This window comes from Bombina bombina, chromosome 4, assembly GCF_027579735.1.
Source record: "Bombina bombina isolate aBomBom1 chromosome 4, aBomBom1.pri, whole genome shotgun sequence".
Classification (NCBI taxonomy): domain Eukaryota; kingdom Metazoa; phylum Chordata; class Amphibia; order Anura; family Bombinatoridae; genus Bombina; species Bombina bombina.
Genome location: NC_069502.1, coordinates 497,211,068 through 497,238,434, shown reverse-complemented (window position 1 = coordinate 497,238,434; position 27,367 = coordinate 497,211,068). Strand labels below are relative to the sequence as shown.

At 39.4% G+C, this 27,367-nt stretch overlaps 1 protein-coding gene across 1 annotated transcript in view; it reads right to left on the bottom strand.

The window, feature by feature from the left end:
• The window catches only part of PRIM2 (DNA primase subunit 2), a 513,890-nt gene that overhangs the window by 415,143 nt on the left and 71,380 nt on the right, over window positions 1-27,367 (bottom strand). Inside the window, exon 7 of the mRNA XM_053710405.1 lies at window positions 25,913-26,050. Coding sequence (XP_053566380.1) covers window positions 25,913-26,050 — 138 coding nt within the window. The remainder of the gene's footprint in view (window positions 1-25,912; window positions 26,051-27,367) is intronic.

The window sequence follows — 27,367 nt, the reverse complement described above, 5'->3', positions numbered from 1 at the left end:
ATTACCTAATCTGAGCAATACTGGTATCTAGAGCAGGAGAGGAAACGGTTTGTAAATGACTGATTGAGGAAGGCAATTGCCACATCAATATGAGCTTAGAGAGGTCCCAGGTAAACACAAATTAGCAAGTCTCATGCACACAGACAATGTTTTTGAAGTCTCACACACACAGTCCGGATCTGTTTCTTAATCTAAGTTTTAAATGTATGTCTCACATATTTATGTTATACATTTGGTACTATTTACCACTTTTTTATTCTATCATTAGTAAAAGTTACGTTTTAATAACCAGTTCTTGACACAATCCGGTTTTCAATGCATACTATTACTATATAGTGTTTTGTGAGTGCTGGGTACTGTCCAACTTCTCTCTCTTTTTTGTACCTATATATCTATCAGACAGTCAGCACCCCCCTCCTCCTACACTTCACCAGTGATACTAACTGGTATATAATGAATACTGAATAGATTATATATCTACTATTATTTCAGCATACTATATTATGAAGGGGTTGATAATTGCTTAAACTAACACCGTTGCCACTATTTCCTTGGGCAGGAGAACCTGGGTTAACCCTTCGCTTGCACGCAGCAGAAAGAGGTAGCATTGCTAAGGTCGTAGAGATGGCCATGCGGAACTGCGTAGTAACCTCTGGTGGAAACAAACCCCTAACAGGCGAAGGGGGAGTGGAACTCGGGAAAACTGCATATGTAGGAGCCGAAGAATCTAGGGAACACACCTAACTGGATTCAGAATCCTCAGAGGCGGATGGCTCATCAGTCTCTGACATCCCAATATTGGTTGACGAGAACACCCTTTTGTGGCATACGTAACATAATTGAGAGGGCTGGGATACCCGACATACTCACAATATACACAGGTATCAAAATCTGTCTCGGAGGGATCCCCCTCTAAAATATCAGAATCCTCCATAATTCATCTAAGTTATATTATCAAAATAGAAAAAAACAACTGGCACCTTATAGCCCCAATGGCTGGGGAACTCACCACCCCAGTGGAAGAATTTTTTTTCACTTTCTGCGATGAGATTTTTTAAGTGAAAATTTTTCTGCAGGCCATTTTTAAATAGAATTCAATTTTAAATTAGGCAGTTACACTAAAGCACCAGTTCAATTGCAATGTGTTGGTTAACTAAAGAATAAAAACATTTTTAACGTTGTATCATATAGTGCAGTAGTTGAAACTTACATTGCAAATTAGCTGCAGATAAACTAAAATATAAAATGTCTCTTGAATAAATTTGTTTCCTTTTCTCTTGGTCTAACATAGAAATGTTGTAATAAAAAGATGCAATGCTCATAAGAACGTCTTACATTCAGAACAAACAGCATTGCAGACTGGGAAAGGCTTGGGGAGTGTTTGAAAAAAACATAATTTATGCTTACCTGATAAATTTATTTCTCTTGTAGTGTATCCAGTCCACGGATCATCCATTACTTATGGGATATTAACTCCTCCCCAACAGGAAGTGCAAGAGGATTCACCCAGCAGAGCTGCTATATAGCTCCTCCCCTAACTGCCATTACCAGTAATTCGACCGAAAACATGCAGAGAAAGGAAAACCATAGGGTGCAGTGGTGACTATAGTTTAATGGAAAAATTACCTGCCTTAAAGTGACAGGGCGGGCCGTGGACTGGATACACTACAAGAGAAATAAATTTATCAGGTAAGCATAAATTATGTTTTCTCTTGTTAAGTGTATCCAGTCCACGGATCATCCATTACTTATGGGATACCAATACCAAAGCTAAAGTACACGGATGACGGGAGGGACAGGCAGGCTCTTTATACGGAAGGAACCACTGCCTGAAGAACCTTTCTCCCAAAAACAGCCTCCGAAGAAGCAAAAGTGTCAAATTTGGAAAATTTGGAAAAAGTATGAAGAGAAGACCAAGTTGCAGCCTTGCAAATCTGTTCAACAAAAGCCTCATTCTTAAAGGCCCAAGTGGAAGCCACAGCTCTAGTAGAATGTGCTGTAATTCTTTCAGGAGGATGCTGTCCAGCAGTCTCATAGGCTAACCGTATTATGCTACGAAGCCAAAAGGAGAGAGAGGTAGCCAAAGCTTTTTGACCTCTCCTCTGACCAGAATAAACGACAAACAGGGAAGACGTTTGTCGAAAATCCTTAGTTGCCTGTAGATAAAATTTCAGGGCACGGACTACATCTAGATTGTGTAGCAGACGTTCCTTTTTCGAAGAAGGATTAGGACACAAAGATGGAACCACAATCTCTTGATTGATATTCCTGTTAGTGACCACCTTAGGTAGGAACCCAGGTTTAGTACGCAGAACTACCTTGTCTGAATGAAAAATCAGATAAGGAGAATCACAATGTAAGGCAGATAACTCAGAGACTCTTCGAGCCGAGGAAATCGCCATTAAAAACAGAACTTTCCAAGATAACAACTTGATATCAATGGAATGAAGGGGTTCAAACGGAACCCCCTGTAAAACATTAAGAACTAAGTTCAAACTCTATGGTGGAGCAACAGTTTTAAACACAGGCTTGATCCTAGCTAAAGCCTGACAAAAAGCTTGAACGTCCGGAACTTCTGACAGACGTTTGTGTAAAAGAATGGACAGAGCTGAAATCTGTCCCTTTAAGGAACTAGCGGATAAACCCTTTTCTAAACCTTCTTGTAGAAAAGACAATATCCTCGGAATCCTAACCTTACTCCATGAGTAACTCTTGGATTCGCACCAATATAAGTATTTGCGCCATATCTTATGGTAAATCTTTCTGGTAACAGGCTTCCTAGCCTGTATTAAGGTATCAATAACTGACTCAGAAAAACCACGTTTTGATAAAATCAAGCGTTCAATTTCCAAGCAGTCAGCTTCAGAGAAATTAGATTTTGATGTTTGAAGGGACCCTGGATCAGAAGGTCCTGTTTCAGAGGTAGCGACCAAAGTGGACAGGATGACATGTCCACTAGATCTGCATACCAAGTCCTGCGTGGCCATGCAGGTGCTATTAGAATCACTGATGCTCTCTCCTGTTTGATTCTGGCAATCAATCGAGGAAGCATCGGGAAGGGTGGAAACACATAAGCCATCCCGAAGGTCCAAGGTGCTGTCAAAGCATCTATCAGAACCGCTCCCGGATCCCTGGATCTGGACCCGTAACGAGGAAGCTTGGCGTTCTGTCGAGACGCCATGAGATCTATCTCTGGTTTGCCCCAACGTCGAAGTATTTGGGCAAAGACCTACGGATGAAGTTCCCACTCCCCCGGATGAAAAGTCTGACGACTTAAGAAATCCGCCTCCCAGTTCTCCACTCCCGGGATGTGGATTGCTGACAGGTGGCAAGAGTGAGACTCTGCCCAGCGAATTATCTTTGATACTTCCATCATTGCTAGGGAGCTTCTTGTCTATGAGTAAGGCTAATTGTAGCCGAAACGCGTAAGACAGCTCAGCTTTCTTATTTTATGTTTATTATGTCTTAAACTTTTTTCTGGTTTCCAATAAACATTGAACTTTTATTCTATAGTGCCTGGAGACTCGCCTGGTTTTTTGCTATTTTAGCTTCTTGTCCCTCCCTGATGGTTGATGTAAGCTACAGTCGTGATGTTGTCCGACTGAAACCTGATGAACCCCCGAGTTGTTAACTGGGGCCAAGCCAGAAGGGCATTGAGAACTGCTCTCAATTCCAGAATGTTTATTGGTAGGAGACTCTCCTCCTGATTCCATTGTCCCTGAGCCTTCAGAGAATTCCAGACAGCGCCCCAACCTAGTAGGCTGGCGTCTGTTGTTACAATTGTCCAGTCCAGCCTGCTGAATGGCATCACCCTGGACAGATGTGGCCGAGAAAGCCACCATAGAAGAGAATTTCTGGTCTCTTGATCCAGATTCAGAGTAGGGGACAAGTCTGAGTAATCCCCATTCCACTGACTTAGCATGCACAATTGCAGCGGTCTGAGATGTAGGCGTGCAAAGGGTACTATGTCCATTGCTGCTACCATTAAGCCGATCACCTCCATGCATTGAGCTACTGACGGGTGTTGAATGGAATGAAGGACACGGCATGCATTTTGAAGCTTTGTTAACCTGTCTTCTGTCAGGTAAATCTTCATTTCTACAGAATCTATAAGAGTCCCCAAGAAGGGAACTCTTGTGAGTGGAAAGAGAGAACTCTTCTTTTCGTTCACCTTCCATCCATGCGACCTTAGAAATGCCAGTACTAACTCTGTATGAGACTTGGCAGTTTGAAAGCTTGAAGCTTGTATCAGAATGTCGTCTAGGTACGGAGCTACCGCAATTCCTCGCGGTCTTAGTACCGCCAGAAGAGCACCCAGAACCTTTGTGAAGATTCTCGGAGCCGTAGCCAATCCGAATGGAAGAGCTACAAACTGGTAATGCCTGTCTAGAAAGGCAAACCTTAGATACCGGTAATGATCTTTGTGAATCGGTATGTGAAGGTAAGCATCCTTTAAATCCACTGTGGTCATGTACTGACCCTTTTGGATCATGGGTAAAATTGTCCGAATAGTTTCCATTTTGAACGATGGAACTCTTAGGAATTTGTTTAGGATCTTTAAATCCAAGATTGGCCTGAAAGTTCCCTCTTTTTTGGGAACCACAAACAGATTTGAGTAAAACCCTTGTCCTTGTTCCGACCGTGGAACCGGATGGATCACTCCCATTAATAAAAGATCTTGTACACAGCGTAGAAACGCCTCTTTCTTTATCTGGTTTGTTGACAACCTTGACAGATGAAATCTCCCTCTTGGGGGAGAGAATTTGAAGTCTAGAAGGTATCCCTGAGATATGATCTCTAATGCCCAGGGATCCTGGACATCTCTTGCCCAAGCCTGGGCGAAGAGAGAAAGTCTGCCCCCCACTAGATCCGTTCCCGGATCGGGGGCCCTCGATTCATGCTGTCTTAGGGGCAGCAGCAGGTTTCCTGGCCTGCTTGCCCTTGTTCCAGGACTGGTTAGGTCTCCAGCCTTGTCTGTAGCGAGCAACAGCTCCTTCCTGTTTTGGTGCAGAGGAAGTTGATGCTGCTCCTGCTTTGAAATTACGAAAGGAACGAAAATTAGACTGTCTAGCCTTAGGTTTGGCTCTGTCTTGAGGCAGGGCATGGCCTTTACCTCCTGTAATGTCAGCGATAATTTCTTTCAACCCGGGCCCGAATAAGGTCTGCCCTTTGAAAGGTATATTAAGCAATTTAGATTTAGAAGTAACGTCAGCTGACCAGGATTTTAGCCACAGTGCTCTGCGTGCCTGAATGGCGAATCCGGAATTCTTAGCCGTAAGTTTAGTTAAATGTACTACGGCATCTGAAATAAATGAGTTAGCTAACTTAAGGGCTTTAAGCTTGTGTGTAATCTCATCTAATGGAGCTGATTCAAGTGTCTCTTCCAGAGACTCAAACCAAAATGCTGCTGCAGCCGTGACAGGCGCAATGCATGCAAGAGGTTGCAATATAAAACCTTGTTGAACAAACATTTTCTTAAGGTAACCCTCTAACTTTTTATCCATTGGATATGAAAAGGCACAGCTATCCTCCACCGGGATAGTGGTACGCTTAGCTAAAGTAGAAACTGCTCCCTCCACCATAGGGACCGTTTGCCATAAGTCCCGTGTGGTGGCGTCTATTGGAAACATCTTTCTAAATATCGGAGGGGGTGAGAACGGCACACCGGGTCTATCCCACTCCTTAGTAACAATTTCAGTAAGTCTCTTAGGTATAGGAAAAACGTCAGTACTCGCCGGTACCGCAAAATATTTATCCAACCTACACATTTTCTCTGGTATTGCAACTGTGTTACAATCATTCAGAGCCGCTAACACCTCCCCTAGTAATACACGGAGGTTTTCCAGCTTAAATTTAAAATTTGAAATATCTGAATCCAGTTTTTTTGGATCAGAACCGTCACCCGCAGAATGAAGCTCTCCGTCCTCATGTTCTGCAAATTGTGACGCAGTGTCTGACATGGCCCTAATATTATCAGCGCACTCTGTTCTCACCCCAGAGTGATCACGCTTACCTCTTAGTTCTGGTAATTTAGCCAAAACTTCAGTCATAACAGTAGCCATATCCTGTAATGTGATTTGTAATGGCCGCCCAGATGTACTCGGCGCTACAATATCACGGACCTCCCGAGCGGGAGATGCAGGTACTGACACGTGAGGCGAGTTAGTCGGCATAACTCTCCCCTCGTTGTTTGGTGAAATATGTTCAATTTGTACAGATTGACTTTTATTTAAAGTAGCATCAATACAGTTAGTACATAAATTTCTATTGGGCTCCACTTTGGCTTTAGCACATATAGCACAGATATCTTCCTCTGAATCAGACATGTTTAACACACTAGCAAATAAACTAGCAACTTGGAAATACTTTTCAAGTAATTTACTATAATATGAAAACGTACTGTGCCTATAAGAAGCACAGAAAAAGTTATGACAGTTGAAAATTAATAAACTGAAAAGTTATAGCATCAAATCTTTGTAAAAAACACAATTTTAGCAAAGGATTGCTCCCATTAGCAAAGGATAACTAACCCTGATAGCAGAAAAAAAAATAAAAAAAAATACAGAAATAAACGTTTTTTTATCACAGTCAACTACAATCTCACAGCTCTGCTGTGAGTGATTACCTCACTCAAAACAAGTTTTGAAGACCCCTGAGTTCTGAACCGGATCATGCAGGGAAGACAATAAACTTCTGACTGAATTTTTTGATGCGTAGCAAAAGCACCTCTCCCCCTCACACATAACAGTGAGAGAGATCAGTAAACTGTCATAAATTAAATAAAACGACTGCCAAGTGGAAAAAAATAGTGCCCAAAACATTTTTTCACCCAGTACCTCAGAAAATTAAACGATTTTACATGCCAGCAAAAAACGTTTAACATTAATAAATTGAGTGTTATTAAAAAGCCTGTTGCTAGTCCCTGCAAATTAGGCTAAAGTCTTATGCATACAGTATAATTCCAGTGAAGTGCCATTCCCCAGAATACTGAAGTGTAAATATACATACATGACAGCCTGATACCAGTTGCTGCTACTGCATTTAAGGCTGAGTTTACATTATATCGGTATGGCAGAATTTTCTCATCAATTCCATTGTCAGAAAATAATAAGCTGCTACATACCTCTTTGCAGATTAATCTGCCCGCTGTCCCCTGATCTGAAGTTTACCTCTCCTCAGATGGCCGAGAAACAGCAATATGATCTTAAAGGGACAGTCTAGGCCAAAATAAACTTTCATGATTCAGATAGAGCATGTAATTTTAAACAATTTTCCAATTTACTTTTATCACCAATTTTGCTTTGTTCTCTTGGTATTCTTAGTTGAAAGCTTCACCTAGGAGGTTCATATGCTAATTTCTTAGATCTTGAAGCCCACCTCTTTCAGATTGCATTTTAACAGTTTTTCACCACTAGAGGGTGTTAGTTCACATATTTCATATAGATAACACTGTGCTCGTGCACGTGAAGTAATCTGGGAGCAGGCACTGATTGGCTAGACTGCAAGTCTGTCAAAAGAACTGAAAAAAGGGGCAGTTTGCAGAGGCATAGATACAAGATAATCACAGAGGTTAAAAGTATATTATTATAACTGTGTTGGTTATGCAAAACTGGGAAATGGGTAATAAAGGGATTATCTATCTTTTAAAACAATAAAAATTCTGGTGTAGACTGTCCCTTTAACTACTCCGGCTAAAATCATAGAAAAACTCAGGTAGATTCTTCTTCAAATTCTACCAGAGAAGGAATAACACACTCTGGTGCTATTATAAAATAACAAACTTTTGATTGAAGGTATGAAACTAAGTATAATCACCACAGTCCTCTCACACATCCTATCTATTCGTTGGGTGCAAGAGAATGACTGGTAATGGCAGTTAGGGGAGGAGCTATATAGCAGCTCTGCTGGGTGAATCCTCTTGCACTTCCTGTTGGGGAGGAGTTAATATCCCATAAGTAATGGATGATCCGTGGACTGGATACACTTAACAAGAGAAAGCCAGTTAATAATCAATGCACTGCTGCTTTACAGTGCTACTGCATATTTGTCTGTTAACTTCAAACAGCATTTTCTCTTGATGCACTGGAGCACTTAAACAGTGCAGCCAGAACACAGCTCTGTTTGAAGTGTAGAGCTGCAAAGTCAAAGCACTAAGTCTAACAGTTCCTGCATGGGTTCTGTTCTTTCTGCAGACATGCTGCATTTTCTGCGATGACATCTCAGATCACTGTATGTTCTGCCTTGGGGCTCACCACCTCCTGTGACCCAGACAGATAGAGAAGACGTTCCTCTCCGTAGACACCCGGTCAGGAATCGGAAGCAGGGAAAAAACGTGACCACTCCCGGTCAAATGGTGCTCATGCAGGACCGCGCCCTGCTAAGAAAAGGCGCGCCAGTTTGATAAAAAAAAAACTGCGCAGCTCTCAAAATTAAAGTAACCTGTAAGTTCCGTATCAGCCCATGAGCCCAAACGTTCTTACACATAAGCAGTCAAAATCATATAACAAACATGATTAAAAAATCACCACTGTTCAATAATCCCCCTCGGGAGATATTAACCCTTGATTCCATAAAGATAAAGGAGTCCCACTGAGACTTTCTATCGTAAACATGTGTAAAAAAAAATTAAACGATCTTACCGGAATCTATGCCGTGGAACAGCGACACGGTCCTATAAAATGGACAGATCATAGTCGCGCCTCTGACATGGACTTGAGTGAAGAAAGCAGGCAATGCCGATTGCTTAAGGAGCTGTTAATATGAGTCTGGATGGCTTTGCAGAAAGACTCTCCCTGCATCTCCAGACTAACTTTCATCAATGCTCTCACTCAGAGGCTGACAAGACTACTTAAAACTCCAGTCCCATCTCAAAGGGCAGATACCCTTCCTAAGGAACTACTCTGAATCTTCTGACACTTCCCTGCCAACCTCCTGTGACGAAAGGCAAAGAATGACTGCGGGATGAGGAAAGTAGGAGAGGTATTTAAGCCTTGGGCTGAGGTGTCTTTGCCTCCTCCTGGTGGCCAGGTTCTGTATTCCCACAAGTAATGAATGCAGCTGTGGACTCTCACTGTATTAACAAGGAAATTGGTGTATACTGTCCTTTTAATATATTTTAATCACTTGTTATACCAGCTGCAGAGTAAACAATGTAAGGGAAATTGCATTTCAGAGTTATTTGTGTATATGAATTAGTTTGTTTTATGCTTTGAAAATCTCAACCTATTACAATGGGTTGAGTCTGTAGGTAATATCAGATCCGATCACTTTGCGCCCCACTGAGAGTGTAAATTCTTCAGCTGGCTGTGTTTACTTTGGTTTATCAATACCTTATACTCCAGAATAGAAACTTTCAGTATAAGTGGAAATAACACAGGCTAAATCAGCTGTTTCAAATGCCGAAATAGGTGTAAAGGTGATACTTGTAAACAATTTAATACACTCTAGCAGGTAAAATGGATCATTAGAAACAATTTAAAGGGGGGGAAACTTTTGGGTAAACTGTCCCTTTAAAAGGGAAGAGAGCAGTAAGCAAGGTAAATTGTGTATCTGATGTATAGAGGAGAAAAATAAACTAGTTGTCAGCATTTGGGTCAATGTATGGACAGTATTATCTGTAAGGTTGATCCGAGAAAGGATAATGCTCTTAGAATTACCCCAAGGGTACATCTCTAAATCAACCTAAGCTCACCCAGAAATTGGAGGGACAACAATACAAGGAAAACTACAGGCATATTATAAAAGGACTTCTCTGAAGAAAAAAAAAAATATGTCAGCAGTGCCAGCATAAAACCACTTAAAGAGACAATAAAGTCAAAAATAAACTTTCATGATTCAGATAGAGTATGCAAAACATAATTTATTCTTACCTGATAATTTCATTTCTTTCTTTCATTAATCATAAGAATTACTGTTCCCTGCCACTAGGAGGCGGAAAGATTCCCAAGCACCAAGAACTCTAAAACACCTCCCTTGGCTCCTAGATTTTGAACATATTTGTCAAGCACTGTGTTACTAAAACTTTCACTTCTCCTCCACATATGTTGAAAAGACTTTGCTCTCCCTCATTCCCTCCCTCCCCCTCCCTTCCTCCCCCCTCTCCTACCATCCCCAACCTATCCAACCCATTTACTTTACCCCACATCCACAACCTCCCTTCTAACCAATTTACATGATCTGTTTTCTTATTGAATAAGCCAATATTACATTGTTGTAGTTCCCTTGTTATAGTTGAAAAACTGCTATTTCTGTTTATATTGTTGAAAATTGTTTTGTTACCTTTGTCTACCATTATAGTATATACTCTCTCACTGTCTTTTACATTAAGTACAACCACCTGTAAGGTGGAATTGGATCTGTCATATCTGGCTCAGATTAATAGAAAGGTACGAGAAGTCAAAATACAACCGCTACAGCTGTCGTTCTGCTAGGAAGAGCGGTGTTGCAGGGGAATGACGTCATCAATATGCAGCCACACAACGAGCCCTTGAATACAAGCAAGGTGCAAAGCCCAAAGGAGAGGGAACCAACCGCTAAAATCAATGCAAACAGGAAAAAGCTGCACAACAGTTCCAGAATAAAGAAAACGGGTTTATTGCAAAATTAAAACCATGACAGACATAGACACGGAGGTAGCCTGGCGTGTTTCGCGCCCCCTAGTGGTGCTTAATCATAGACTCAATTACGGTACAACACATTCATCTTTAAATAGGGCTGTAATTGCCCTCACAGGTGCCAATAGTTCATACATCATACAAAATATACAAACAGTATTTAAAAACAAAAAGAAGTACACATATGTTACAGTGACTTAATAACAATTTCACAAATTAGCTGAAGCTAAGGATTAATGAAGACGTTATTCTATAGTTAATACTTATCATAATAAGGTCTTACACATAATATAGTATAATACACCACTAATGGATTAACCTCAAAGATCGACCAAAAAAATAAATACAATAAAATCTCTTTCATATTAGACTGGGGTGGATATTCATGTTCAGGGATCTAATGTCACAGAGGGAAAGAATGGTAGATAATAGTATGGCTCAGAATATATTAAACCCTATATCATTGTACTCTGTTTTGCAATACAAGTAATGTGTATACACAGTACGCTATAATAAAAGATCAAACCATTCATCAACAAAAATGCTTCACAAGAAGTTAGTGTGAACACACATACCCCTAAAAAGTGAAAATAGAAATATGAATAGTTAAAGCCTATACCTCAATGTCATGATGTATCATTCTCTTATTTACACAAAGTAATTAATATCCCATTCTTTAGTAAGGCCATGTGGAATTCTTGTCTTTAATTTAAAGATCCAATAGAGTTCCTTTTTATCTAGGATTTTAATTTTATTACTGCCTCTAACTGGCATCCTAGCTACATCTATGACCCTGATAGAAAAATTACCTACATTTGTGAAATGGACACTGTTGAAGTGTTGAGCCACAGTAGAGTCTTTATTATAGTACACACTTTGTGCATTTCTGCAGTAAGGCATTTTCTAATTAAAATTTACAAGTTATATTACTGACATTATCGCTTTCATATGCACATCATTGGAGTTCCTCCTTTTTCTTTCTGTTCGATAATATTTTTTATCTGCAGTGTTGCGGCACTGCAATGGGGGCTAAATATGCCCCATCATTTGCAAATGTGTATGTATGAAAGCGATAATGTCAGTACTATAACTTGTAAATTTAATTAGAAAATGCCTTACTGCAGAAATGCACAAAGTGTGTACTATAATAAAGACTCTACTGTGGCTCAACTCTTCAAAAGTGTCCATTTCACAAATGTAGGTAATGTTTCTATCAGGGTCATAGATGTAGCTAGGATGCCAGTTAGAGGCAGTAATAAAATTAAACTCCTAGATAAAAAGGAACTCTATTGGATCTTTAAATTAAAGACAATAATTCCACATGGCCTTAATAAAGAATGGGATATTAGTTACTTTGTGTAAATAAGGGAATGATACATCATGACATTGAGGAATAGGCTTCATATTTCTATTTTCACTTTTTAGGGGTATGTGTGTTCACACTAACTTCTGAAGCGTTTTTGTTGATGAATGGTTTGATATTTTATTATAGCGTACTGTGGATACACATTACTTGTATTGCAAAACAGAGTACAATGATATAGGGTTTAATATATTCTGAGCCATACTATTATTTACCATACTTTCCCTCTGTGACAAAAGATCACTAAACATGAATATCCACACCAGTCTAATATGAAAGATTATTTATCTATTTTTTTTGGTCGATCTTTGAGGTCAATCCATTAGTGGTGTATTATACTATATTATGTGTAAGACCTTATTATGATAAGTATTAACTATAGAATAACGTCTTCATTAATCCTTAGCTTCAGCTATTTTTTGAAATTATTAATAAGTCACTGTAACTTATGTGTACTCCTTTTTGTTTTTAAATACCGTTTGAATATTTTGTATGATGTATGAACTATTGGCAACTGTGAGGGCAATTACAGCCCTATTTAAAGATGAATGTGTTGTACCGTAATTGAGTCTATGATTAAGCACCACTAGGGGGCGCGAAACGCGTCAGGCTACCTTTGTGTCTATGTCTGTCATGGTTATATTTTTGCTATAAAACCATTTTCTTTATTCTGGACCTGTTGTGCAGCCTTTTCCTGTTTGCATTAATAGAAAGGTACGTCTATCTTATCCTATTACACACCTATCAATCCCAGACCACATAACTATCAGTAATATAACAAAACACAGAAAGGCAATAATTAAACGACTAAAAAACTTAACCCTCCTCTTTATTTATGGCCCCTATTAAAATTATCTCACATAATGTGAGAGGCCTACACTCCAATATAAAACGCAAAAAGGCGATCACTGAATACAAATCCCTCAACGCACACATTGTGTTATTACAAGAAACTCATTTTACTAATACTAGTACCCCCAGATATTGGGACAAATCATTTCCCCAAGAATACCACACTATAAGCTCTAAAAAAACAGAGGGGTCTCAATACTACTTCATGTGTCTCTTTATTTTAAAGAAGAAGAAACAATTACTGATAAGGAGGGACGATATCTTATAGTTAAGGGATATATACACAACACTCCTATTGTCATCTGCAACATCTATGCACCAAATGAAAACAAGTCATCCTTCATCTCTAAAATTAGTAAACAACTCACTACGTGGAATAAATATAGAACGATAATAGGAGGGGACTTCAACTTGACCCTCAATAACCAAGTAGATAGATCTAAAAACACAGCACAACCACAACAGAGAACAGAACCTAACCAAAAACTTTTAGGAGACTTTGTACTGGACCATAATTTAATAGATGCCTGGAGGACCATGAATAAAAAAACAAGAGACTATACATACTATTCCTCAGTTCACAACACATATTCAAGGATTGACTACATTCTATTAAGTCAAACACTAATACCACTATTAACACAGGCACACATCCATCCATGCCCATGGTCAGACCACGCTATAGTAGAAGCTCATCTTAATGGCATCATAACCCATGATAGAACCCGATCTTGGGTACTTAACCCTAGACTTCTAGGAGACCCAATATTCTTTCAAAAACTCCAGATCAGTATCACGCAATTCATAGAATTAAATGCGGGAACTACAGATAACCCATTACATCTTTAGGGTACTCTTAAAGCGTATGTAAGAGGGAACCTCATAAATTAATCCTCAAAGCAGAATAGAATCCATAAGGCAAAATTAGAAAAATTAAGAACAGAAATCAAAAATCTACAAATGAGTGAGGCAACTAACCAATGACAGAAAACAAAACAACTGTTAAAACAAAAAAACACAATTTATGCTTACCTGATAAATTTATTTCTCTAGTGGTGTATCCAGTCCACGGATCATCCATTACTTATGGGATATTCTCACTCCCAACAGGAAGTTGCAAGAGGACCCACAGCAAAGCTGTTATATAGCTCCTCCCCTCACTACCATATCCAGTCATTCGACCGAAAACAAGCAGAGAAAGGAGAAACCATAGGGTGCAGTAGTGACTGTAGTTTAAATTTAAAAATAACCTGCCTTAAAATGACAGGGCGGGCCGTGGACTGGATACACCACTAGAGAAATAAATGTATCAGGTAAGCATAAATTGTGTTTTCTCTAGTAAGGTGTATCCAGTCCACGGATCATCCATTACTTATGGGATACCAATACCAAAGCTAAAGTACACGGATGAAGGGAGGGATAAGGCAGGTACTTAAACGGAAGGTACCACTGCCTGTAAAACCTTTCTCCCAAAAATAGCCTCAGAAGAAGCAAAAGTATCAAATTTGTAGAATTTTGAAAAAGTATGAAGCGAAGACCAAGTCGCCGCCTTGCAAATCTGTTCAACAGAAGCCTCATTTTTAAAGGCCCAAGTGGAAGCCACAGCTCTAGTAGAATGAGCTGTAATCCTTTCAGGGGGCTGCTGTCCAGCAGTCTCATAGGCTAAGCGTATTATGCTTCTTAGCCAAAAAGAAAGAGAGGTTGCCGAAGCCTTTTGACCTCTCCTCTGTCCAGAGTAAACAACAAACAAAGCAGATGTTTGTCGAAAATCTTTAGTAGCTTGTAAGTAAAACTTTAAAGCACGAACCACTTCCAGATTGTGTAATAGACGTTCCTTCTTTGAAAAAGGATTGGGACACAAGGATGGAACAACAATCTCTTGATTGATATTCTTGTTAGATACCACCTTAGGTAAAAACCCAGGCTTGGTACGTAGAACTACCTTATCAGAATGAAAGATCAGATAAGGAGAATCACATTGTAAGGCAGATAGCCCAGACACTCTACGAGCCGAGGAGATAGCTACCAAAAAAAGGACTTTCCAAGATAAAAGCTTTATATCTATGGAATGAAGAGGCTCAAACGGAACTCCTTGAAGAACCTTAAGAACCAAATTTAAGGTCCATGGTGGAGCAACAGGTTTGAACACAGGCTTGATTCTGACTAAAGCCTGACAAAATGCCTGAACGTCTGGAACATCTGCCAGACGCTTGTGCAAAAGAATAGACAGAGCAGAAATCTGTCCCTTCAAGGAACTAGCTGACAAACCCTTTTCCAAGCCTTCTTGAAGAAAAGATAATATCCTTGGAATCCTGACCTTACTCCATGAGTAACCCTTGGATTCGCACCAATAAAGATATTTACGCCATATCTTATGGTAAATTTTCCTAGTGACAGGCTTTCGTGCCTGTATTAAGGTATCAATGACTGACTCGGAGAAGCCACGCTTTGATAAAATCAAGCGTTCAATCTCCATGCAGTCAGTCTCAGAGAAATTAGATTTGGATGGAGGAAAGGACCCTGAAGTAGAAGGTCCTGTCTCAGAGGCAGAGTCCAGGGTGGCAATGATGACATGCCCACTAGATCTGCATACCAGGTCCTGCGTGGCCACGCAGGCGCTATTAGAATCACTGATGCTCTCTCCTGCTTGATTTTGGCAATCAGACGAGGGAGCAGAGGAAACGGTGGAAACACATAAGCCAGGTTGAAAGACCAGGGCGCTGCTAGAGCGTCTATCAGCGTCGCCCTGGGGTCCCTGGACCTGGATCCGTAACAAGGAAGCTTGGCGTTCTGTCGAGACGCCATGAGATCCAGTTCTGGTTTGCCCCAGCGATGAATCACTTGTGCAAACACCTCCGGATGGAGTTCCCACTCCCCCGGATGAAAAGTCTGTCGACTTAGAAAATCCGCCTCCCAGTTCTCTACACCTGGGATATGAATAGCTGATAGATGGCAAGAGTGTATCTCTGCCCACTGAATTATCTTTGAGACTTCTAACATCGCTTGGGAACTTCTTGTTCCCCCTTGATGGTTGATGTAAGCCACAGTCGTGATGTTGTCCGACTGAAATCTGATGTACCTCAGAGTTGCCAACTGAGGCCAAGCCTGAAGAGCACTGAATATTGCTCTTAGCTCCAGAATATTTATTGGAAGGAGAGACTCCTCCTGAGTCCACGATCCCTGAGCCTTCAGAGAGTTCCAGACTGCACCCCAACCTAGAAGGCTGGCATCTGTTGTTACAATTGTCCAATCTGGCCTGCGAAAGGTCATACCTTTGGACAGATGGACCCGAGATAGCCACCAGAGAAGAGAATCCCTGGTCACTTGGTCCAGATTCAGTTGAGGAGACAAATCTGTGTAATCCCCGTTCCACTGACTGAGCATGCATAGTTGCAGCGGTCTGAGATGTAAGCGTGCAAACGGCACTATGTCCATTGCCGCTACCATTAAGCCGATTACTTCCATACACTGAGCCACCGAAGGGCGCGGAATGGAATGAAGAACCCGGCAGGAATTTAGAAGCTTTGATAACCTGGACTCCGTCAGGTAAATTTTCATTTCTACAGAATCTAGCAGAGTCCCTAGAAAGGAAACGCTTGTGAGTGGGGATAGAGAACTCTTTTCCTCGTTCACTTTCCACCCATGCGACCTCAGAAATGCCAGTACTATGTCTGTATGAGACCTGGCAATTTGGAACTTTGACGCCTGTATCAGGATGTCGTCTAAATAAGGGGCTACTGCTATGCCCCGCGGCCTTAGGACCGCCAGAAGGGACCATAGAACCTTCGTGAAGATTCTTGGGGCTGTAGCTAATCCAAAGGGAAGAGCTACAAACTGGTAATGCCTGTCTAGAAAGGCAAATCTGAGAAACCGATGATGATCTTAGTGTATTGGAATGTGAAGGTAAGCATCCTTTAGATCCACTGTAGTCATATATTGACCCTCCTGGATCATAGGTAGGATGGTACGAATAGTTTCCATTTTGAACGATGGAACTCTGAGGAATTTGTTTAAGATCTTTAGATCCAAAATTGGTCTGAATGCTCCCTCTTTCTTGGGAACCACAAACAGATTTGAGTAAAAACCCTGTCCTTGTTCCTCTTTTGGAACTGGATGGATCACTCCCATAACTAGGAGGTCTCTTACACAGTGTAAGAGTGCCTCTCTCTTTATCTGGTTTGCAGATAATTGTGAAAGGTGAAATCTCCCTATGGGGGGGAGAAGCTTTGAAGTCCAGAAGATACCCCTGGGATATAATTTCCAACGCCCAGGGATCCTGAACATCTCTTGCCCACGCCTGGGCAAAGAGTGAAAGTCTGCCCCCCACTAGATCCGTTACCGGATAGGGGGCCGTTCCTTCATGCTGTCTTAGAGGCAGCAGCAGGTTTTTTAGCCTGCTTACCTTTGTTCCAGGTCTGGTTTGGCCTCCAGACCGCTTTGGACTGAGCAACAGTTCCCTCTTGTCTTGCATTAGAGGAGGTTGATGCCGCACTTGCCTTGAAGTTTCGAAAGGCACGAAAATTAGACTGTTTGGCCCTGGATTTGGACCTGTCCTGAGGAAGGGCATGACCTTTACCTCCAGTGATATCAGCAATAATCTCCTTCAAACCATGCACGAATAAGGTCTGCCCCTTGAAGGGAATGTTAAGCAGCTTAGATTTTGAAGTCACGTCAGCTGACCATGATTTAAGCCATAGCGCTCTGCGCGCCTGTATAGCAAAACCAGAATTCTTAGCCGTTAGTTTAGTCAAATGAACAATGGCATCAGAGACAAAAGAATTGGCTAACTTAAGTGCCCTAAGTTTGCCAAGTATGTCATCCAATGGAGTCGCTACCTGTAAGGCCTCTTCCAGAGACTCAAACCAGAACGCCGCAGTGAAAGGGGCAATGCATGCAAGGGGCTGTAGGATAAAACCTTGTTGACAAAATATTTTCTTAAGGTAACCTTCTAATTTTTTATCCATTGGATCTGAAAAAGCACAACTGTCCTCAACAGGGATAGTAGTACGCTTTGCTAAAGTAGAAACTGCTCCCTCCACCTTAGGGACTGTCTGCCATAAGTCCCGTGTGGTGGCGTCTATAGGAAACATTTTTCTAAAAATAGGAGGGGGAGAGAACGGCACACCTGGTCTATCCCATTCCTTATTTATAATTTCTGTAAACCTTTTAGGTATTGGAAAAACATCAGTGCACACCGGCACTGCATAGTATTTATCCAGTCTACACAATTTCTCTGGCACTGCAATTGTGTCACAGTCATTCAGAGCAGCTAAAACCTCTTTAAGTAATACGCGGAGGTGTTCAAGCTTAAATTTAAATGTAGAAATATCAGAATCAGGGATTCTCCCTGAATCAGAAACATCACCCACAGACTGAAGTTCTCCTTCTTCAGCTTCAGCATATTGTGAGGCAGTATTAGACATGGTTCTTAAAGCGTCAGTATGCTCTGCATTTCGTCTAGCCCCAGAGCTATCTCGCTTACCTCTAAGTTCAGGTAGTCTGGCTAATACCGCTGACAGTGTATTATCCATGACTGCCGCCATGTCTTGTAAAGTAAACGCTATGGGTGCCCTTGATGTACTTGGCGCCATTTCAGCGTGAGTCCCTTGAGCAGGAGTCAAAGAATCTGACACGTGGGGAGAGTTAGTCGGCATAACTTCCCCCTCGCTAGATTCCTCTGGTGATAAAAATTTTAAAGACATAATATGATCTTTATTGCTTAGAGTGAAGTCAGTACAATTGGTACACATTCTAAGAGGGGGTTCCACCATGGCCTTTAAACATAATGAACAAGGAGTTTCCTCTATGTCAGACATGTTTATACAGACCAGCAATGAGACTAGCAAGCTTGGAAAACACTTTAATTCAAGTTAACAAGCAATATAAAAAAACGGTACTGTGCCTTTAAGGGAAACCAATTTTGTCAAAATTTGAAAAACAGTGAAAAAAGGCAGTTACACAAACAAAATTTTTACAGTGTATGTAATAGGCTAACAGAGCATTGCACCCACTTGCAAATGGATGATTAACCCCTTAGTTCAAAAAACGGATCAAAAAAACGACATAGACTTTTTTAACAGTCCCAGCAAAGTGTCACAGCTTTACTGTGGCTCCTACCTTCCCCAATAAACGATTTTAGGCTCTTTAGAGATGTCCTGTAGCATTCAGGGGACTCCTGAGGAAAACTGGATGTCTCAGTCTGTAATTTTAACTGCGCAAAAAAGCGCTAAAATAGGCCCCTCCCACTCATATTACAACAGTGGAAAGCCTCAGGAAACTGTTTCTAGGCAAAAATACAGCCAGCCATGTGGAAAAAATTAGGCCCCAATAAGTTTTATCACCAAGCATATATAAAAAACGATTAAACATGCCAGCAAACGTTTTATATAGCATATCTATAAGGGTATTACCCCTGAGAGTAAGCATGATACCAGTCGTTATTAAATCACTGTATTCAGGCTTAACTTACATTTATCAGGAATCAGCAGCATTTTCTAGCATTTCCAATCCTAGAAAAAATCATAACTGCACATACCTGATAGCAGAATAAACTGCACGCCATTCTCCCTCTGAAGTTACCTCACTCCTCAGACATGTGTGAGAACAGCAATGGATCTTAGTTACAACCTGCTAAGATCATAGAAAACTCAGGCAAATTCTTCTTCTATCTCTGCCTGAGAAAAAATAGCACAACTCCGGTACTATTTAAAATAACAAACTTTTGATTGAAGTTAATAAACTAACTATTTTTCACCACTCTCCTCTTACTACCTCCATGCGCGTTGAGAGTTGCAAGAGAATGACTGGATATGGTAGTGAGGGGAGGAGCTATATAGACAGCTCTGCTGTGGGTGATCCTCTTGCAACTTCCTGTTGGGAGTGAGAATATCCCATAAGTAATGGATGATCCGTGGACTGGATACACCTTACTAGAGAAAACAAAGAATGAAATGACATACTCACAGATGAAGCCACTGGATCTATTAAACTTCTAGATACACACTACTTTATACACTCCAACAAACCGGATAGGATGCTAGCAAACAAGCTACAGGAAATAACAAGAGCCACTGCAGTTCCCCAACTCCAAACCCCCACAGGTACAATGACAACGACCCAATAGAAATATCTAACACCTTTGCAGATTTCTATCACAATCTATATAATCTTCCCACACAATCCAAAGAAACAACAAAAGAAGAAGCACTAACCAAATTTCTAAATGACAGCACACTACCTTCCCTCCCTGAGGAAGATATAAAATCTCTAAACTCCCCCATAACCCTTTCGGAAGTACTGACAGTCATAAAAGATCTATAAACTAACAACACACCAGGCCCAGGCGGATACATAGGCATATTTTACAAAACATTCCAGAACATTTTAGCTTCATAACTAGTTACAATATAGAGTTAAATATTGAAGGGTAGTGAGATATTGTTGGCAAGAATCTCAGTGATCCCCAAACAGGGGGAAAAAAAACACAATTCTGTAAGAACTACAGACCCATGTCATTAATAAACCAGGATATCAAATTATTTACGAAAATTCTAGCCAATAGATTGAATGGACCACTAACCCAACTAATTCATACCGATCATGTCAGATTTATTAAAGCAAGGGAAGCCCCGGATAACATCTGTAAAGTCATAGACTTGATTCATTTTGCCTCAGTCAACAAAGTGCCTTCTCTGTTCCTATCCTTGGATGCAGAGAAGGCATTTGATAACTGTAACTATATGCATGCCCTATTAGAAAAAGTAGGTATTAAAGGAGAATTCCATAACGCGATTTCACCCCTATACTCCACCCCAGCTGCGTATATAACATTAGCAGGATATCAATCGAGAACATCGCAATTCACAACAGAACGAGACAGGGGTGCCCATTTTCACCATTGCTATTTGCCCTCTGTATTGAGCCCCTTGCACTTGAAATACAAGACTGCATGGACATCACTGGTATATCAATAGAGACCAAACAAAACAAGATGGCTCTGTTTGCAGATGATGTAATTTTGACTCTAACGAGACCTCCATTATCACTTCCCCCTTTATACCCCATTCTACAGAGTTTTAGAGCCTTGTCAGGATACAAAATAAATGAAGACAAATGTGAAGCAATAGGCATTCACATACCAAACACCACTAAACAAATACTCTAAATCAATTTTTCTTTCAAATGGGCAAATAAGTCTATCAAATACTTAGGAATAAATATTACTGCAGATGTACATAATCTATACAAACAAAACTAAAACCACCTCATGTCACATATAAAGCAGCTTATGACTAAATGGTCCAAGTATAAAATCTCCCTCATAGGACGAATAATAGCGACTAAAATAATGACTCTACCTAGACTACTTTACCTTTTTAGATCTCTACCCATCTCAGTGCCAATCACAGACCTTAACAATTTACAAAGAGACATTCACTCCTTTATCTGGAATAACAAAAGAGCGAGGATTAACAAACACATTTTGATTACACATAGATCTGGAGGACTGAATCTACCACATCTAGTTTCATATTATAATGTCTGCAGAATGGCGCAAACTGCTCTGTGGCACAATAGATCAGGTGACATCAAATGGATACAACTAGAGGCTGACATTATGGGAACTGACGACATCGCCAAACTATTGTAGACAGCCAAGACAAATAGACCACAAAAGGGAAAAAGCTACAGTCGTATGCAAAAGTTTAGGCAATCCTGACAATTTCCATGATTTTCATTTATAAATAATTGGGTGTTTGGATCAGCAATTTCATTTTGATCTATCAAATAACTGAAGGACACAGTCAAATTTCAGTAGTGAAATGAGGTTTATTGGATTAACAGAAAATGTGCAATATGCATCAAAACGAAATTAGACAGGTGCATAAATTTGCGCACCCTTGTCAGTTTGTTGATTTGAATACCTGTAACTACCTAGCACTGATTAATTGGAACACACAATTGGTTTGGTGAGCCCATTAAGCCTTGAACTTTATAGACAGGTGAGACAGGTGCATCCAATCATGAGAAAAGGTATTTACGGTGGCCAATTGCAAGTTGTTGTTCTCTTTAACTCTCCTCTGAAGAGTGGCAACATGGGGGCCTCAAAACAACTCTCAAATGACCTGAAAACAAAGATTGTTCAACACTATGGTTTAGGGGAAGGCTACAAAAAGCTATCACAGAGATTTAGGCTGTCAGTGGTCACTGTGAGGAACATAGTGAGGAAATGGATGACTACAGACACAGTTCTTGTTAAGGCCAAAAGTAAAATATTGGAGAGGTAAAGGATGGTGAGAACGGTCAAAAACAGCCCACAGACCACCTCCAAAGACCTACAACATCATCTTGCTGCAGATGGTGTCACAGTGCATCGTTCAACAATTCAGCGTATGGGAGAGTGATGCAGAAGAAGTCTTTTCTGCACACATGCCACAAACTGAGTAACTTGAGGTATGCAAACGCACATTTGGACAAGCCAGCTTCATTTTGGAAGAAGGAGCTGTGGACTGATGAAATAAAGATTGAGTTATTTGGTCATAACAAGTGGTGTTATGCATGGCGGCAAAAGAACACAGCGTTCCAAGACAAACACTTGCTAGATTTACATTGAAATAATTACTTAGTGCATAAACAGAGTAGTCTATGTATATCTCAAATATCAGAACATGTGTCTACTTCATTCCAGGAAGTGCCCTTATATAAACATTTTATATCACAGTAACTGGTTAGACACAGAGTTTTCCAATTCATTATATAAGCTTGTACACATTCGGCAAATACATGTATATATATTCTTAACGTGCATGTACAGCCCTAGTGACGTCTGTTTACTCTGGCGGCGTGATAACTCATACGATCCGATAATTTTACATACACATACTAAGCGAGCAGACTCCCACGAGCAGGAGTTTAGAGGGCCACTATCTAAACCACAAAATTAGATACATATCCTTAAGGAAACGGTTTATTGAATTAAAGATTGCCCACACTAATTCTAAGGTTGCCCATACCCACAAAGCACTAGCACAGGGGCGGTCCTCAGAATGAGGAATTTTTGGCGCCCAAACACAGCCATTTGATTGGAGATGAACCCCTATAAAGGTCTTGTTTACTCACCAGTTTATACAGTCTTGAAAAAGGCCTGATATCAGGCCGAAACGCGTCGACATATAAATGGTGAGATTATTTCTGATACTCTAAGCAAGTATTTTACATTGTTCTTAGTATTGTTTTTCATTTTTCTCCACAGGTTTTTACTGTATTTTTTGGGACTTTAAGTAAGCCATTTTTTCTTCTTTTTTTCTTGATCACACAACCTTCATCACAGGATGCACTACTCCATTTAATATTGGATTCTCCATTTTTTTTTTTTTTTTTTTTTATGATATTGTTTTCATTATATTTTTTCATAATTTTTTTCACCTTGTCACTTTGAATTTTCTTCTTTTGGATTTTATCTAACACAATTTTTGGATTTGACTTTTTGGATTTGTATTTTGAATTTACCTCAACAGGATTGTTTTTTCAGCACTTTGAACACTATATTCCCCCAGGACACACAGTTATACAAATTGTTTCTTTTGGATATATCCACTGGATTGTTTCACGATTGGACACATTCATTTTGAACATTATTTTGTTATCATCGTTGCATTAACTTTGTTCTAACTGTATCAGACACGTCATATTATTCGAATACTTTTTATCTAGACACCATATATGCGGTGTTCTTATCCATTTAGTTTTTAACCTATATTACTGTGTTCTTTGGTACTGTTTTATTGTTCTATGTACACATGGATCCATGTTTTTAATTAATTGTTTTCTTGTTTATTAGATTATGTATTAATTATTAAATATATATATTTTTAGACTAATAATTAGTTAATTGTTCTATATCACCTCTGCCTTTGGCGCTCACTCCTAAACTCCACTCTGTATCTACAGCCCTATAGTCCCCTATTGTGGATTATTTGAACACTTATGAACTATGGATCATACTTCATGCAAATAACAATAACATAGTTACAATTAAGAATTAGTAAAGAGATTCTGTATAAATAGTTAAGTAACATCATCAGAAAGGTACATAAGATGGATCTATTATATGAATAACATGCCTCAATATCTTATGACAAAATCACTTGCCCAATCTAACACATTGGTATATGAGTTAGAGGGGGAATTTAGTATTTTTTTTAAATGCAAAAAAGCTGTTTAACTTAGGGCAATGCCCTACAAAAAGCCCTTTTAAAGGGATACCAAACCCATTTTTTTTTATTTCATGATTCAGATAGAGCATGAGATTTTAAGCACCTTTCTAATTTACTCCTATTATCAATTTTTCTTTGTTCTCATGCTATCTTGATGTAAAAAAGCAGTACTGTAAGCTTTAGAGTCAGACCATTTTTTGTTCAGCACATGGGTAGCACTTGCTGATTTGTGGCTAAATGTAGCAAACCAATCAGCAGCTCTACCAAGGTGCTGAACTAAAAAATGGGCCGGCTCCTAACCTTTTATTACTGCTTTTTCAAATCAAGATAACATGAGAACAAAGAAAAATTGATAATAGGAGTAAATTAGAAAATTGCATGCTCTATCTGAATCATGAAAGAAAAAATGAGGGGTTAGTATCCCTTTAAGGGCTAGTGGTAGTTTAGTATTAGATTAGGGGTGGTTTTATTTTTATGTTTATTTTTTTTTTGGGGGGGGGGGGGGGCTTTTTTATTTTTATAGGTATTAGATTTAATATTTTTATTTTTGATAATTTGGTTTATTATTTTCTGTAACGTTAGACTTATTTTTTGTAATTTTAGATTATTTTAATTTAATCTTAGGTTGTTGTTTTTTTTGTTTTGTTTTTAAGTACGGTTAGGATTTTTTATTTTAAATGTAATTTAGTATTTAGGGGTGTTAGGTTAGGGGGGCTTAGTAATTAAATTAAGTTTATTGCAATGTGGGGCTTTGGCGGTTTAGGGGTTAATAGATTAAGTTTATTGTGATGTGGTTGAAAAGTGGATTAGGGGTTAATAGTTTTATTAGGTTTATTGCGATATGGGTTAATGGCGGATTAGGGGTTAATGGTTTTATTAGGTTTATTACAATGTGGGTGAATGGCGTATTAGGGGTTAATACATTTATTAGGTTTATTGCGATATGGGTTAATGGCGGATTAGGGGTTAATATACCTTATTAGTTATTGCGGTGGGGGATGGCAGTTGATAGGTAGATAGATATTGCGCATGCGTTAGTTAATATTTTCAGGGAGTTACGGTACTTTCATAATCAGCGCAAGGCTTGCTGTGCCTGCCTATGTGTGGCAAGGTGAAAATGGTGTAAATTGTCTCCATTTTCGCCACGTAAGTCCTTGCGCTGAATATGTGATACTGATTTGCAACGCGGTTCTTTGTTAGTAAAAACTGCGGGCAACGAGTGAAATATATACGTGCCGTATTTATATGCGGCGCCATATAGGATATACCAAAACCACGTAAAACCGGCGTTGCCGGCTTTTGCGGGCGACGCCGCATGTGTAATCTTGCCCATAGTTTGAGTTTCCTTTAAACTGTGCATTAGTCTGTCATTACAAAATTCAATAATACTTTGGTGCTTTATTTGAACTGAAATGTAACGTGCGAGTAATTGCTATTCTGTCGTGCAGATTCAATTTAAATTCATCTCCCCCACTCCCCACCTATACCCTCCTCCTAAAAAAAAGGTCAGGTTAAATATCAAATAATATGATTTCAATGTCCTGTTTTTAAACCAAAACGTGTTTATTTTTTGTTTGTTTTTGTTGTTTTCTTTTGTAAAAAAACATAACCTAGAGATTAAAGAGGGAATTAACTGTGCTGATATACTCTCAGCAGAGAATATGCATTTGTATTCTTTTTTCGGGAGAAATACCTCCCAAATCCTTCACAAAGTCACAGAAAATTTGTAATACTATGTTGTTCTTATTTAATCCTCTCTGTAGAAAAGTACCAGTGAAGTTCTTAAGATTTTATTTAAAAAAAACAAACAGAAATAATACTAACTGCTTATATTTAATTATGTGTGAGCAAAAAAAAAATGTACTTACTGCCAAAGCTTTGGACAACTTTGTTCTGAACTCATTCAAGACAATTGTGACCATATCTTTATTAGGAATGAATGCAAACCCTCTCCAGAGGAAAACTTTTCTTAAGCGTACTAAATCAAGAGCAGCTTGGAAAGGAACCTTTAAAAATAAGAAATATAAATGTCAACTAAAAACCTCAAGTATCAGTTACCAAAAAAAATCTCCACGTACATATTAGATGTTCGGTATATTAACCGTTAGAGTCCACTACAGGAAATCAAATGCAAATAAAGCCCTCAATTAATGGTAGTATTAAAATAACACAGTCAAAATATTAAGGTGATGGCAAACTCTCCAATTTTTAAAATCAGATCGGGAATGTTCGTGATATTTTAGATGGAGTTTCATTCAGCAGTTGCAACAAAGATGCGCTATAAGATAATTTTAAATATAGACATAAAATTAAAATACCCCTGCGCTCTCCCCATATGGCACTTTTGTTGTAGCTATAGCACTAATTGGACAACAATACAAACCTTAAGCTCACAGAACAATTTACTTTTGAAGTGGGTGGCAGAGCACAGGGGTATATGAATTTCATATCTATCTATATTAAAAAGTAAGTTATAGTGAGTCTTCATTACAACTGATGATCACCATCACTTTAAAGGGATACTATATCCAATTTGTTTAATGATTCAAATAGAGCATGCACTTTTAAGCAACTTTCTAATTTACTCCAACTATCAATTTTTCTTCGTTCTTTTGATATCTTTATTTAAAAAGCAGGATTGTAAAGATTAGGAGCTGGCCCATTTTTGGTTCAGAACCTGGGTTACACTTGCTTATTGGTTGGCTGAATAATAAGCAAGCGCTATACAGGGTGCTGAATCTAAAATGGGTCAGCTACTAAGCTTTACATTCCTGTTTTTTAAATAAAGATAGCAAAAGAACGAAGAAAAAATTATAATAGGAGTAAATTAGAAAGTTGCTTAAAATTACATGCTCTATCTGAATCATGAAAGAAAAAAATTGGGTTGAGTATCCCTTTAATTAAAGCACACATTATGACAGGACAAATTGATTGATATTTTCAATACTATTAAGAACAAGAACTAGCAGTACGAGAAGAGCAGATTTAAGGCAAGAGGAGGAGGACATCAAAATCAGAGAAAATGTGGCAACCAGGGAAAGGTGAAGAAAAGCTTGTTAGTCTGTAAAAACAAAACAAAAATCAGAAAAGGAAAAAACAAATTATGCTTACCTGATCATTTTCTTTTCTTCTGATGGGAAGAGTCCACAGCTGCATTCATTACTTTTGGGAATTCAGAACCTGGCCACCAGGAGGAGGCAAAGACACCTCAGCCAAAGGCTTTAAATACCTCCCCCACTTCCCTCATCCCCCAGTCATTCTGCCAAGGGAACAAGGAACAGTAGGAGAAATATCAGGGTGAAAAAAAAAGGTGCCAGGAGAAC